This window comes from Botrytis deweyae (genome assembly GCF_014898535.1).
Source record: "Botrytis deweyae strain B1 chromosome Unknown BDEW_050, whole genome shotgun sequence".
Lineage (NCBI taxonomy): Eukaryota > Fungi > Ascomycota > Leotiomycetes > Helotiales > Sclerotiniaceae > Botrytis > Botrytis deweyae.
Genome location: NW_024066257.1, coordinates 132,656 through 147,997, shown reverse-complemented (window position 1 = coordinate 147,997; position 15,342 = coordinate 132,656). Strand labels below are relative to the sequence as shown.

The 15,342-nt window shown below is 37.6% G+C and overlaps 3 protein-coding genes across 3 annotated transcripts; all 3 read left to right on the top strand.

Moving 5' to 3' along the window:
• Window positions 1-1,968: 1,968 nt before the first annotated feature.
• On the top strand, window positions 1,969-2,520 carry EAE98_011592 (uncharacterized protein; the record flags this gene model as incomplete). The annotated part of the gene is made up of 1 exon (XM_038959214.1): window positions 1,969-2,520. The coding sequence occupies one exon, from the start codon at window positions 1,969-1,971 to the stop codon at window positions 2,518-2,520; it is 552 nt and encodes a 183-aa protein (XP_038804426.1).
• Window positions 2,521-2,716: 196 nt separating this feature from the next.
• Window positions 2,717-3,312, top strand: EAE98_011591 (uncharacterized protein; the record flags this gene model as incomplete). The annotated part of the gene is made up of 2 exons (XM_038959213.1): window positions 2,717-2,820; window positions 2,883-3,312. The coding sequence occupies 2 exons, from the start codon at window positions 2,717-2,719 to the stop codon at window positions 3,310-3,312; spliced, it is 534 nt and encodes a 177-aa protein (XP_038804425.1).
• An 8,299-nt stretch (window positions 3,313-11,611) lies between these two features.
• On the top strand, window positions 11,612-13,574 carry EAE98_011590 (uncharacterized protein; the record flags this gene model as incomplete). The annotated part of the gene is made up of 4 exons (XM_038959212.1): window positions 11,612-11,657; window positions 11,711-11,864; window positions 11,915-12,338; window positions 12,393-13,574. 4 exons carry the CDS (start codon window positions 11,612-11,614, stop codon window positions 13,572-13,574), a joined length of 1,806 nt encoding a protein of 601 aa, XP_038804424.1.
• Between the last annotated feature and the right edge of the window lie 1,768 nt (window positions 13,575-15,342).

The window sequence follows — 15,342 nt, the reverse complement described above, 5'->3', positions numbered from 1 at the left end:
GCGAAATAGTCTAGTATATACATCGACCTACTTCTAAACCTTTTACTTTTTTGACTAGCTGATATACACAAGGTTCTCCTAGAGGATCTAGTTGGTCATTTCCTAAATCTTTCAAAATATATTACATTTTAATAATATTTATTTCGTAATTTTTTAAATAAAATATTTAAAAATAATCTAAAAGATTTAATAAATAGAGAAAACTTATTATAATTAGATTGATATTTAATATTCTATTATTTTATTAAGGAAATAATTCAAATTTTTATAATAAAGATTTATTTTTATTTATTTTTTTGATATTTATATATATATCTTTCAATTTTGGGTTTTAGAATTTTAAAATTAAAACAAAGATTTTTTGAAATAAGAATAATATAAGGTATGAATTTTATTACGGGTATTGATACGATGTGGAATCGATATCGGGCCGACTATTAGTCCGGAAGCAAGCAAAGAGTTTTCATATATATATAGCTTTAGGAAAGAGGTTTCGAAGGAATTAATGAAAAGTCTTATTTTAGTTCTACACCTATATTATACTAGTCGTCACCTTATATTGATTCTAACAAATTTTATAGAATTTTATTGAAGATTATTAATTATATTATAATAAAAGGGGGTTAAAAAATAATATTTCGTTTATTATTATAGTATCAAAATTATTTTGTTAATTGATTTATAATTTTATTAGGAATTGAATTAAATTAATAATTTTTTTTAATTTCAAAAGAGAATTTATAAGGTTTTTATTTGTATAAGTTTTATTAAGTTATTTTTATTATTAATAAATTGAGAATTAAATAAAGTTCAAAATGAAGGCTAAAATGTAATATAGTTTAGTATATTTAGGAAACAGTTGATTAGACTCTTTTGGCGGAGCTATCAAAAATTATGTGATCGAATGCCTTGAGGGTCAATGTACACGCTAGACTACCCGCGAAATTGACCTCGAAAATTCCCAGAACACCAGAATCAGCACAAAGACGTCATCTCACCAACGACGCCGTTATATATACCTTTTTTAAAGCGATTACTTCATTAACAATGGAATGTACTACATATTTACACATTATCTCAAAGGGAGGAACAAATCCTTTACACTCATTTGTGAATCCCCAAATGAACGGTCGAATGCGGGGTCGTGGCTTCCCGATATCGGAAAAGTCGTGAGTACACTTGATTTTTCTACCAAATGATTCGGACTCGGAACTTGTTCATGAATCAGAACTCCCGTAAGGCGCTGTAGTTAGGATATGGTTTCTCACACTGTTCGCAGTAAATTGAATCAATTTCTCCCTCAATGTTCACGGTAAGCATCAGGTTCAAGGCCGATGTCCTTCTGACCTCGGGAGAAATTACCACATCTGTATCACACAAGTGAGCACACGTGACCATCACCTTCTATCCTATCACCCCCAGGTCCGACTTGACAAGTTACTATTGAAGTATCATAGTGGTCAAACCGGCATACATCTGAGTATTTTGCTGGTACGAATTCGGAGTACCCCTAATTGCATCAGAAGTAGGGCCCAGACTTCTGGGTGGTAGGACGGACGAAATGGTCAGACAGTCTCAAGAATGAAGCTCCGTCTAGAAATGGAATAATGGATGATCCCAGGCGAGAGATGATTGTGTTCATTCTAGATAATTCTTCAAGAAATATTTCTCTACTTCTTGAAATATAAGTAACAATGTGGCATTCTGTACTCGGTAAGTCATTGCCCCATTGGCATCCTGACAAGGTCGGTATGTCAGACTTGATGCTACGCCGTAATCTGCGGGGTACAGCTCAACATCCAATTCGTTAGACAGAAGGATTATTTACAAATATTGTCAGCCCAACCCCCCTTTAATGCCGTTTGCGGTCGCCGAGCTAGCATCGATTCAGATCCCTTTCACCTCCGTATACTCACGCTTCCTTCCAAGTCACTAGCTGTTCCCTTAAGCTAATTAGGCGTGTCCAAGATGTGGAGCCGGCTTTCAGGAGATCAAATTCGTATCCTTGACATTCTTCCCCACGGCGGCACTGACGATGCATTACCTATCTGCTGCGAAATCGCCATTGTGGCTCTTTCGCCCAATCCACAATACGAGGCCGTATCCTACTGCTGGGGCGAATCTAATGAAACAGTAGATATTGAGGTGGCTGGCAACCCTCGATCTATTACTACCAACTTGCATGCTGCTCTTCGCCATCTCCGGCTACCAGATAGGAAGCGGTCGGTGTGGATTGACCAGCTCTGTGTAAACCAAGACGACAACGAGGAAAGACTATCGCAGGTCCACTTGATGCATAATGTCTACTCACAGTGTAGTCGCTGTCTAGCCTGGTTGGGGGAGATTGACCCGGAATTCTCGGTGGCAGATGCCAAGGCTGCTCTGGACCTGATCCTTTTTATCTCAGATGAAGACGAAAAATCGCCCATTCCAAATTCCATTTCGTCTGCAGACACTCCCACGTTCAAAGCATATCTCCGGGCCTTGGCATCCGTTGGCTACGCTAAGAACCCATGGTAGAAACGCATATGGACGGTACAGGAGGCCATCCTCCCGAGCGAGATACTATTCCACTGGGGTCCTCTGCAGGTCCCGTGGGGCAGGGTCGTTGGTGCTCTCAACCCCCCCATATACAAGTGGTTGCTGGTTCGGCCACTGTCCTATCAACACGGCATATTTAAGACTTGGCCACTTACCCACTATGCACAAACCCAATATGCCATTATTATCTGGCTCCAGAATGCACATTTACGGAGAGATTCTGCGTTCGATGCCGCCATCCGATGGCGGGGTCGCCAAGCAACCGTGCCACACGACAAAGTATTTGGCCTTCGCGGACTCAGGGATCCCAATGTTGAGATGCATAACACTGACAAATGCAGCCACGAGACAAGCGTAGCAGAACTATACAGCGCGTTTACTATTGACATACTCCTCGACGAAAACAGCCTAGCACTGCTAGCACTTGAACCACGTGTCGAGCGGGGCAAGCGGACGAGGGATATACCGAACTGGGCGACCGATATGAATGACTCTGTGGAATATGGCGTCGACAGATATTACCGGCGTTGGGGCGACAAACAGATCTATAATTCCTGTGGAGAAAATCGTCTAGACAAGCAAGCCCTCACAGATGCAACAGCGGACCCAAGCCACCATTTCAATGTGCTAGGTTTGACGGGCATCATGATAGATACCGTAGATGTCTTGGCCCCCGCCAGGCTAACCAAGGGACCCTTCGAAACCATACCCGATGTGGTTATCTCTCAGACGCTTCGGGATTGGATGGATCTCGCACGCAGCCGTACGTAAGCGAACGGGTAATTTCAGCGACGAGGCTTTTCATAGGCTCGTGATCGTCGATGCCATGCGAGATAGCGAACAGGAGTTCAAAAGACGGCCCAGCGCGGATGACTTGCGTCGGGTGGCCGTCTTTATTCGGGATGGAACCAGAGACAACCGATGGCTGCACAAAAAGATCATGTGCGCGCAGGTGGTAAACCAGAAGTTTTTTGTGACAAAGGGTGGCATGATGGGATTGGGCCACCTAGACACCGAGCCTGGGGATGAGGTATGGGTATTTGACGGTGGCAATTTTCCGTTCCTAGTCAAAAGACAGGAAAGAGAGAATGTGTATGACTATGACTTTGTGGGTTGCTGTTACGTCCAGGGCATTATGTTCGGAGAAGCCTACGTTGGTGAAACCCAGAAACCTTCCAAGCGTACACTTCGGATACATTAAGGAAAGGCTGAAAATTACACATACCCCTTCGTTCTTCGCTTCTCTATTTCGTATAACTATGCGATGTTAAAACCAAGAACCCTGTTTTATTACTTATTTATATGTCAGATGCAGGCCACCATAACCTTCAGCCTCATCCGTCATCATTAATATGATCTCCCTCTTCTCTAGTAACTGCGGAGACAGACAGTCGATGGTTTCTTCATCCACCAATGTAATGACCAGTGATCCATCCAATTCTAGGAACAATACCACAGTATTATTACTCCAAATTGTCAATATAATGACCTCCGCTATACAACCTACAACGTCTCAGACAGAAAATACCAGACTACACATCATTTACAATCTACTCCCCAACAATCTTTACAATTTCAATCACTAATAAAGATAGCAGGAAAGAAGTTTGTCGGCTAATATTATTAATTCCGATATCCCTTCAAGGAGATACTTCCACAAAACGCGGATTGTTTAGATCTTCCTTGATATTAGACTCAGAAAACGCATATGATACTATCTATTCGTTCTTATTAAGAGAATGTATTATATTTAAGAAGATTAGTAAATATATCGATGTTTCAGATATAAATACTTCTATATTCATATATTACTATAAATCAGTATTATCTACTTTCATACCACTCAAAGTTAATTTATTTACTCCCACGACACTAATATTGACCTAAATTTACTCTTATATCACTTAGATTCTAGTCCATTACATTAGATTATAGCTTTCGTTTATAGAATTAAGCTTTAGTTATAGATTTACCTTCTAATCCTATATTTTAACTCTCTATCATCAACTCGAGTTTCAGATATTAAATTTTTCCGATTTCAAATATCATAGATTCTACGATAGCTTTAAATGATTCAGATTCTAATTAGGAACATAGCTCCATTTACTAGAATCTATGTAGTACGAGAGCAGATTTATATTACTTCTAGTAATATACGTAATATTTTAAACTTGAATAATATAGAAATGATTTGTTGGAATAGATTTTGTAGTATACTTATACTTGAAAATATCGTTTTATTATATAGAATAACATCTTATACTTTATTCGAGAAGTGATCGCATATAATATAATATAACATATATATATATATATATATAAGTTTATTAGAGAAGATATATAATATATAAAAAATTACTTTTATACTCTAGATTAGAATATATTTTATAGAAAAAAAACTATATCTTACTATTATTCCCTGACCTATTGACTCTTCTACTAAACTCATATTCTTAGAAAATCGTTTCTTAGGAAATAGAAAAGAGTAAATGAGATGCGTATCTTTTATTTTAATTATGTTCTTATTCTTAGTCTTTGATAGTATATTTCTTTATTATCATAATATACTATATCATCGCATTCAGCATCCCAACTCCTATAATTTTATACTTTTATATTCCATACTCCCATCCCCCATCCCTCATCCCCCATCCCCCAAGCCTCTATATATCTCCCCATTCTCATATTTCAAAATCTCTCAAAATCCCCTCAAAATCCAATTCAAAAATCCATCATCTATCGATACATATAAAACCCACACTACGCACACACACATATATAGAAATAAATCTCTCTAAACATAAATGATACATATAATAGAAATAGAACTCCAGCCTAGTCCAGCCCAGCCCAGCCCAAAGATTATCTCTATTGCCTGTCTTTAAGGCCTAGCTCTTCTTCTATGAAATATTATTTTACTCTTGATAGATAGTATTATATACACACATATATATACATATATAATAAACCTCCAACTTCAAGTCAGCCCCTACTCTAATTTACTGATTTATTAATCTATTAATCTATTAATCTATCAATCTATCAATCTATCAATCTATCAATCTATCAATCTATCAATCTATCAATCTATCAATCTATCATCTATCAATCTATCCTCCGATTACCTCCCTAACAGAATCAAGATTTAATATAACCCATCTACTATATCTACTATATCTACTATATCTACTATATCTACTATATCTACTATATCTACTATATCTACTATATCTATAAATATATTTACATTCATATCTACATCACTCACTCACTCACTCAATACCACCACAAACCTCCGAATTCCAATTCCAATTTCAATTCCGCGAAATTCTCTTGATCGATTTTTATTTCATTCTCTTCATCCCATTCCCTATTCCCATTCCCATTCCTTATTCCCATGACTCCTATTCCCATCTTCATCTCTATTCCCATCTAAAAGCAAGCCCCATCAACTCTATCACCCCACCCCACCCAACCAGTCCAACCCAACCCTATCAGCCCCCATTGACCCAATCCAATCCAACCCAACCTAAGTCAACTCATACCCCCACCACCACCACCACCACACCACCACCCCTCCAATAACGCAGCAGAACTCTCCACACCCCCCTCTCCACTCCCAAAACTCCTCCCATCTCCTTCCCTCCCCAATCTCTAAAAGCTAAACTCACAACTCCTCCTCCTCCTCCTCCCCCTCCCCCTCCTCCTCCTCCTCCTCCCACTCCTTACAAACACAAATCTATATAAATCCCACAAATTCAACTTTTTCCCAAATTCCCACCCCCATCCCCATTTCCATCTCCATCTCCACCAATACCCTCCCCCCCCCTTCTCAAAAACCGTATACTTGTCACGATCACATACTAGAGCACATCATAGAGGTCAAATAACTAGAATAAGAAAGCTAAAGAGGAAAGAGATCCTTAAGGGATCTCTTTATCTCTTATATACGTCTAGTTCAAGCTAGTCTTGAACTAGGCTGTGATGAGTCATCATGTGTGTCACGTGATATTCGTCACAATACTCAAGAATCCAAGAATCTATAAATAATATAAGAATACTACAGTACCTAATAAAAATTAAAATAAAAACAAAAGTAAAAGTAAAAGTAAAAGTAAAACCATTCAAATCCTTCTACAAAAAAAATAAGAAATAAAAAATAAGAAATAAAAATAAGAAATAAAGAATAAAGAATAAAAATATATAATATAATATATAATACAATATATGATTCTTCTTAATATTTCCTCCCTATCTCAGAATCAATATACAATATAAAAAGAAATATATTAAATTGAGAGTTTGTTAAATTCTATATAAGATACATGTATAGATTTTCTTACAAGATAATTATAAAAATAAATTTTTCTAATATAAAAAACATTCACAACCCAAAAACATTTACAACCTAAAAACTTTCCCAACCCAAAAACATTCACAACCTAAAAACTTTCCCAACCCAAAAACATCTACACCCTCAAAATACAACCAACTCTACTAGACCGCTAAACAATACATACTCCGTAGAACATACTAACTCGAGACAATATCAAAAATAATATAATTCGATGCAAATCGATGAATCAGAAAGGATACGACTATATATTTTGATTAGTGAATATGTTCCTATTAATAAATCTCAAGTATTTATTATCGTATCACTTAATATATTAATATCCCGCTTATATACAGTATAATATAGCAAAACAACAATCACAAATCCAATCTAGCAAATAAGTCTCAAGAAACATTTTTCTAAAAAAGGATTCGTAAAGATAAATCTAATGTAAAGTTTCTATAATTACCGGGTATAGATAGTAACCGATTACCTAGATCATACTAAAACTTATTATTAAAATTAATAAGTTTTAATATAATTAAATATAAATTTGTAACATATATTTATATAATCTTATTTGTTTTTAATAATAAATTTCAAAAAAATTAAATAGTTTATTTTTGGAATTCTTATTGAATATATTATATAGATTTGAAATATAATACTTTAGATATTTTAGAATTCATTAGTAAAATAAACGAAATCTGAAGAACTTTTATAAGTTATTATTTTAATAGCAGATTTATAATTGAATAAATTATATTAGAATTCAAAAATTCAAAATTATAATTATTACTATAGAAATACTATATATATAAAAATCTAATTTAAAAAAAAACTATTATAAATATTAATAATATAATATACAAAACATAGTAAATTGCTATTTTTTAAGTGTGATTTAGGTGATCGGCCACTATCTGTGCCCTAGTACTGTAAGTAGGGGGGAGGGTATTACAAAACCCCGATATAATTTTCCGAATACAAGTCTGATCCCATCGATACATACGTACACTCTTTTCATTTTCCCATTCAATGTTTGTAATGCAGATATTGGTATCAAGTTATTTGTTCTCACATAACGATTCATGATACACATATTGAGCTTGGGGTCTAGAAAGCAAGTACCGAAGTCTGTGCTGAAGACGGTATGTTTTAGATGCGGGAAATTTCTGGAAAGAGGGACTAACTAAGATGATGCGATCGGTCGGGGACTGGTAGAGTTTGGATGTTGATAATCTAGAATTGAAGATCTTCATTAATCTTCACAATGATGAGAATCCATCTTGGGATCTGGGATGCGGGATGCGGGAGAATGTATATGAAGGTTTGGAAGAAATCGAATCCATCATGGTCTACCAGTACTCCACTCAACGAAAAATCGGAAAGACGCAGAATGTTTCCTCGTCGTGATATCCAAACATCATTCGATGTGAAAGGTGGGTAGGTACTGCTTTACATCTTTCAATCTTCGTCGATGCGATTGGAGTCTAAAAGACCAATAACCCATGTAAATATAAATGAAACACACGTGACGAAATCCACGTGTTTGAAAAGAGAAGTTTGCATTGCATGAATGAAGGTCAAGACTCTTTGTTTCACGGGAGTATTATCCGTTCCACTTGGGAGGATGACGACTCACGAGGATTGAATTGAATCTGTTGTTGGTTGGTTATATGGAAGATGGATGTATTTTCACACTTGTGAAAATTATGCGTGTGAAGTTAGTCGTACTTCATTGACGCAATACTGATACTTTGATGGATTGGATTTAAATCATGATCTTCGTATTCTGTGGATTTTCCAAATCCTAGCAAGGTAATGCGATGCAGTAGATGATTAATTGCAAGATGGGTTGGTCGTAATCAAGGTGAATGAGGTATATAGCTATATATATCATCTCGTATCGTACTGTAGTGAGTGTAGTGTAGAACAATTGATATATGAAAAGAAAGGCTGTGTAGCTGGTATATACCTAGGGAGGTAGTTGAAGTTGGGTCTAGAAAAACCAAACTTCCTTCCCATGCCCACATAAGGAGGCTCATCCTAATATCACGTAGGTTGGTAAGCTCTTGAGATTTCTAAGAATAGGGTCCGATTCCACATGGTCCATACTTTTTGTGTGGACGAGGTGTTTCCAAGCCCCCTTTGGCGTGTTGTTTCATGGTGTGTTAGATATCTCATTCAATTCCGATATTGAGAGTCGAGATGTCGAAATTTGTATCTACAGCGTATTGCCGTGTGAAGGAGAGAATTAGTTGTGTGTGTATTATGTAAGTGGGTAGATGTATGTATTGGTGCTCAATATGCATTGCGTTGCGATGGCTGATCAATGTTTTATCATGATAGACATTCCATCATAGGTAAGGAGCTCGGATTGATCATTTCATCACGAGCTCGCACTATTGTAAGGGCACTCACCATGTTTACCGGTACTCCATATTCACGTATAGTTTGTACATGCATGATGTATCGCGATACGGGACTAGGTAGATGGATAGCAAAGATAGCATGGACATTGAAGGCTTGAAGCACCCACCTGCAAAGTACGAGCGAGGCAAGGCCCAGGCTGTGTTTGGCGCCCGGCCGTCGATCATTGATCGTAGTTGTTTGTACGGAGTCAGGCGACAAGGTACGATGTTAGTTGTGATGAGTGAAGTAGCAAATACGTATATACTACTTCGTATATACTACTTCGTACATACTACGTATATACTAGGTACATACTGCCCAAAGGATTGAATGTAAGGTCTTACATCTACCTACCTATCTGTACACCACTTGCCAATCATCGAACGGTAGGTTGTGGCTACCGATGAAAAGAGATGGACTTTATCTTGTTTTGCGAAATGCTGCAATAGATAGATCGTTCGTACATTGCTTGTGAATGATTAAATTTCAAAGACATTCGTATGATAAAGTTTCTTAGCTTGATGAAACGGTTTTATCCATAGCGACTCGGGAAAACAAGCATTTGATTGAGATGACTGAGATGATGGAGATGACTAATGTGAATATCTAGATAGAATACTACGAGGTAGTGTAGTATATTAAAATGAGCCTTTCTTGGCGAAATGTCCAAAGATTAAAAGAGTCGTCAGTCAGTCTGTTACAGAAGTTTCCCTACGATCCGGGTCCAAGGGTCCAACGCACATTGAACGGAGTTAATCATCATACTTCCGGATTACCAAGATGGTTTGAAGTTTTGCATTTTCCCTGGTGTCCTTTGATATTGATGGAAATATCCGATGGATTGATTAGTCACGGCATTCTCGAGGTAATGTGGTGAATTGATAATAAGACGATAGCCTTTTCCCTGATGGTGGTGTGTATATTTATACTCTGTATACTAGGTAGATATGGTGGGTAAATAAGGTCCAGCTACTCAACTTCTACAAAGATACTTTGGATCATTACTAGGTCGGGATGGGATGGGATGGGATGATATAATATAAATAATATGGATGATATGAATGGTATGAATGGTATGAATGATATAAATGTTATAAATGTTATAAATGATATGAATAAATATAATATGACACAGCTGCACAGCCTCTTTACCACTTATTATTATTGTTATTATATTATTACGACCATTACTATATTACTTATCTAGGTAAATCCATTTTATATTCAAATTCAATTCAATTCATATTCCTGACAACTTACCAACCACTAACCACTGACCACTGACCACTCACCATCACCAAGCTGTGACCCTCTCACTCCCACCCTGTCCTCCTTGTCCTCCTTGTCCTCCTTACCTACCCTCTACCCTACCCTACCTCCCTACCTAGCTACTTTTCCCAGCTATCATCGTCTCTCTCTTTCTCTTCTGTCTTCTCTCCCGTTCAAATTCATTGGTGCATCACACCACATCACACCACAAACAACCAACATCCCCCAACATCCCCCCCCCCCTCCTCCTCCCCCCAAACCTTCCACGCCTTTTCTTACTTCATACATTCATTCATTCCCTACCTGATATACTATTTTTTACAACGCCGCAGTTCAAAGATCCGCACTTGCTGCATTACACTATCTCTGCCCGGGAAATTTTATATTCCTTGTCTGCTAAACCTTTTCGTTTCTTACTTCCCTCACTCATTCACTCTCTCTGCCTGAGTCTGCTTCACTTTGCCATTTCCTATTTTCCACCAGTCCTCGAATCCTTCTTCCCTCCCCCTGGTGCCCTAGACCATTTTCGTCTTTTCCAAAACTTCAACTTCATGCACTGGTCTGCTACCTAGATTTCCGCTTTCTCTCGAGGCAAATCCAACTATACACAAATTGTCGCAACTTCGCACATACTTCCATCACCCTTCAACCTTTGCAAAGAAAAGCGATTCGATTAATCTTGATACCCATTGGAGCGAGCGATACAGTCACCATTAAGATTTAGAACAAATCAATTCCCTTCCATTAAGATACCCGCCCTGGTACACGCCCGTCTACAAAATCGGCCTATAGATTTATCTGTTGTTGGATCCTGACAATCACAGTCGCCATTTCCTCACTTTTTATCCGCTGTGATCCATCCTCGAACTTACGCACCCTTTCCCATTATCGAGACGACTTACATATTATAAGAATAGAGAAGGAAAGAGATACATGAGGATTCTTGGAGAAATTTAGAATTCGACGGGACTTGAAAATAAAACCTACGCTGGCGACGACGGTGCTCGAGTTGTCGAGCTGCGCCACAGTCGATCGACAACAACCGCAGTTATGTTCATCAACACAACATGCAATGCGACGCTGGATGATATGCGAAGTATGAATTCCCTTCATCAAATAACGAGGAAAAAATACTGATGATGATGGTAGTTGGGAGGTCGGAAGAAGTGTTGGTAGGAGATCTCACTTTCCATGAATTGGGTATAGTTATTTCCGCGGCGACGGCCTTGATCGCCATCCTTCTCTCGCTATATCTCATGTGGATGCATGCACTGCATTATACAAAGCCCTATGAGCAACGACAGTATGTGTTTTCAGCCATGCACCCTATACATATATACTAATCCGTGGTAGCATCATCCGCATTCTTTTCATGGTTCCCATTTATTCAGTGGCGTCCTTTCTTAGTTTTTGGCAATATTGGCATGAGATATATTATAGTGTGATATCAGAGTGTTACGAAGCATTCGCCATCGCCTCTTTCTTCGCCCTCCTATGTCATTATATTGCTCCGGATCTTCACAATCAAAAGATTTACTTTCGAACCGCAGTTCCGAAGCCATGGGTTTGGCCGGTGACTTGGATGTGGAAAGTTTGTGGTCGTGATAAGGGTCCTTGGAGAACACCCAGAAGTGGTTTGACATGGTTCAACATTGTATGGGCAGGTGTCTATCAATACTGTTTCATTAGAGTGACCATGACCATTTTAGCGGTTGTCACTGAATACTTTGGCAAATATTGTGATTCTTCGGATTCTCCAGTATTTGCTCACATTTGGGTAACGTCCAATTTCTCTACTATCAAAAATCCCGCTAACTTTTCGATTTTCTAGATTCTAGTCATTGAAGGTGCCGCAGTAACAATTGCGATGTTTTGCCTTATTCAATTCTACATTCAACTACGTACTGATCTTGCTCCACATAAACCTTTCCTTAAAGTTATTGCGATCAAAGCAGTCATCTTTCTATCCTTCTGGCAAAGCTTTGCCATTAGTATTCTGATGTCATCTACCATTGGTATTGTCGAGCCAACCAAATATCTAGCATATCCCGATCTGAAGATTGGTATCCCCAACATGTTACTCTGTATTGAAATGGCTATCTTCTCGGTGTTGCATTTGTTCGCATTTCCTTGGAGGCCGTATGCTTCAGATGCGGCACCAGTTAAATACCCAAGTTCACCCGATGGTGGTTTAGAGCCGAGAGGTCCTAAGCAAGGTGGTCCTCTCGGCATCATGGCTTTCGTAGACGCTATGAACCCATGGGATCTCGTCAAGGCATTTGCTCGAAGTATGCGTTGGTTGTTTGTAGGTGTCAAGCATCGAGAGACCGATCCTTCGTACAAGCCAGCCTCTTTCAATAACGACAACGACATGTCTCTTCAATCTACACACTCGGAACCAGATACATCATACAAGGGACGGGATGATGGTTTACCGATTGCCAACGAGTATAGACAGAATACCTTCGGTAGTAACAAAGGAGCTATGAGAGGTGAGGAAGGAGTTGGTCTAATTGATAACGCACAACCTAACCCTACAAACCTAAACCATTCAGGCTATATTCCAGCGGCTCAACGTTATAACTCCGAGGGATTAGATATCACCGCGAATGGTGCGCGATACAACAATTCAGATCGCCTGATGACCAACAATCCAAGTCCCGGCTCAATACGGAGGCAGGAGAATCCTATTGGAATTGCAGTGACAGGAGAACCAGAACCATACTTAACTCAAGTAGCACAAACACCATATGTTACACGACCGGTATCACCATACAGTGTACGACAATTATCAGAACCGGAAAGGTTTCTCGAGCAAAAACGAGCTCAGCGAGCTGCAGAAAAAGCTGCACGAGATCGCGCTGATCAAGAAGCACGTGAACGAAGTGCAGCACCATCAGAACAATGGGCTAATTCTAGAAGGCCTATACACCCAAATGAGCCACCGAGCCATGTTCATAACGCATTATGGGGATCACAAACGCAATCACCCCCGAACACGGATAGATATTGATAGGGAAAGATTCACGGCCTATTGTATAAAACTTTTTTTTTTTTTTTACAAACTCGATATGCGTCTCATCAAAAATTGGGAAGCTTCAATGGATGCTTACTGCATGTAACATTGGGAATCGGATAAACTTTTATGGAAAGGGCGTTGGTCGGTGTTTTTTGATGAGGGGAAATTATGATTTGATGCGCTTGCGCCAATATACATTCGTGCGGCATCTGCCTGGCATTTTATATGTTTTTTTGAGGGGATAGGGTAGAACTTGGCTCCTGGGCTGGTTGTGTTTGGTGACTGTATAATCAGCGCCAAGGCAAAGTTCATTTGTCATATGTTCATTTGTGAATAGGAACAACTCCAAAGGCTCAGGGGCAATTTGAATATGGTAATTATTGAGCTGGATTCATGTGGAATACCAGGTTAAGGCGTTTTCGAGATTGAAAAAGGTGATTTTGAATTCACAGCAATTCGTAACATGACAACTCGCGGGGTGGGAAACAAACATGGAGGGAGGGGATTGGAAACTGTGTGTGATAGTTAAATAGTAAACTGTTGAGAAGCTTTATAAATGATGCGATTTTTGATGTTTGAATGTTTGGTGCTTGAATTGTTGTGAGCTTTTGGTGGGAAAGTGATGATGTGTGAGGTGAGTGAGGTATTGTTGAATGATGTTGATTTGACTCTTGGTGTATGTTATAAGAAATAGTGGGATGTGCTATGAATGTTTGAATGTTTTGGGGGTAAATTAATGATATAGTAGGTGGTAGGTGGTAGATAATAGAAAGCAGGCTAAACGCATTAGGCGTATTACGTAATCATCTTGATTGATATAGTTAACTGGATTATATATAGCTTTCAATACAATACGCACTACACTTAATACTAAAACCTTACCTACAATATACGTCTTTTCTATAATAGATAGTAAATAATAGATAATAGTCGGCTCTCGTTAGTGGCCAACTAGTTCCTAATCGGGGAAAGCGATTGTCCTGGGAAAGCGATTATTCTGTTGATATTTTGATAAAGGATTTTGTAATTTTGAATGAAAAATATATGAATTTTATAAATAATATTCTCAATTTTGAAGGAATTCAAAAGATTTTGATATCATTAAATTGCTATAGTTTTATCGAATATAATTTTATATTTTCTTTTGAAATTGTTCAAAAACTAAAGGGTGAATATTAAAAATGAATTTCATTTTTTTTTAATAAAATTTAATGATTTTAGTATATTTTGTATCTAAAATATTAATAGGATAATTACTTTTCTAGAATAATAGCTTTTTTCGATTAGGAATTAGTCGGTTATTAATGAAAGTCGATTATTAGTAGAAAATAGGAAATGGAAAATAGAAAATAGAAAGTATAATATTATTTTAAATAAATAGATAGATAGATGAAAAGATAAGTAGATACCTATGTAAATATAGATGAGTAAGTGACTTTAATTTAATAACTTTTATATTTTATTAAGTTGTTAAGTCTAAATGAATATGGAAAAAGAGATTGTAGTAGAAGAGATTAGATTAAATAGTTCTTTTGATAGGTTTTATTTTATGAGATATTTAGGATTTATTTATTATATGTAGATATAGATGTAATAGATAGGTGAGTATAATAGATAGGTAGGTTTTGTTACGATTACATACTAGAGTACATTATAGAGGTTAAATAACTAGAATAAGAAAGCTAAAGAGGAAAGAGATTCTTAAGGGATCTCTTTATCTCTTATATACGTCTAGTTCAAGCTAGTCTTAAACTAGGCTGTG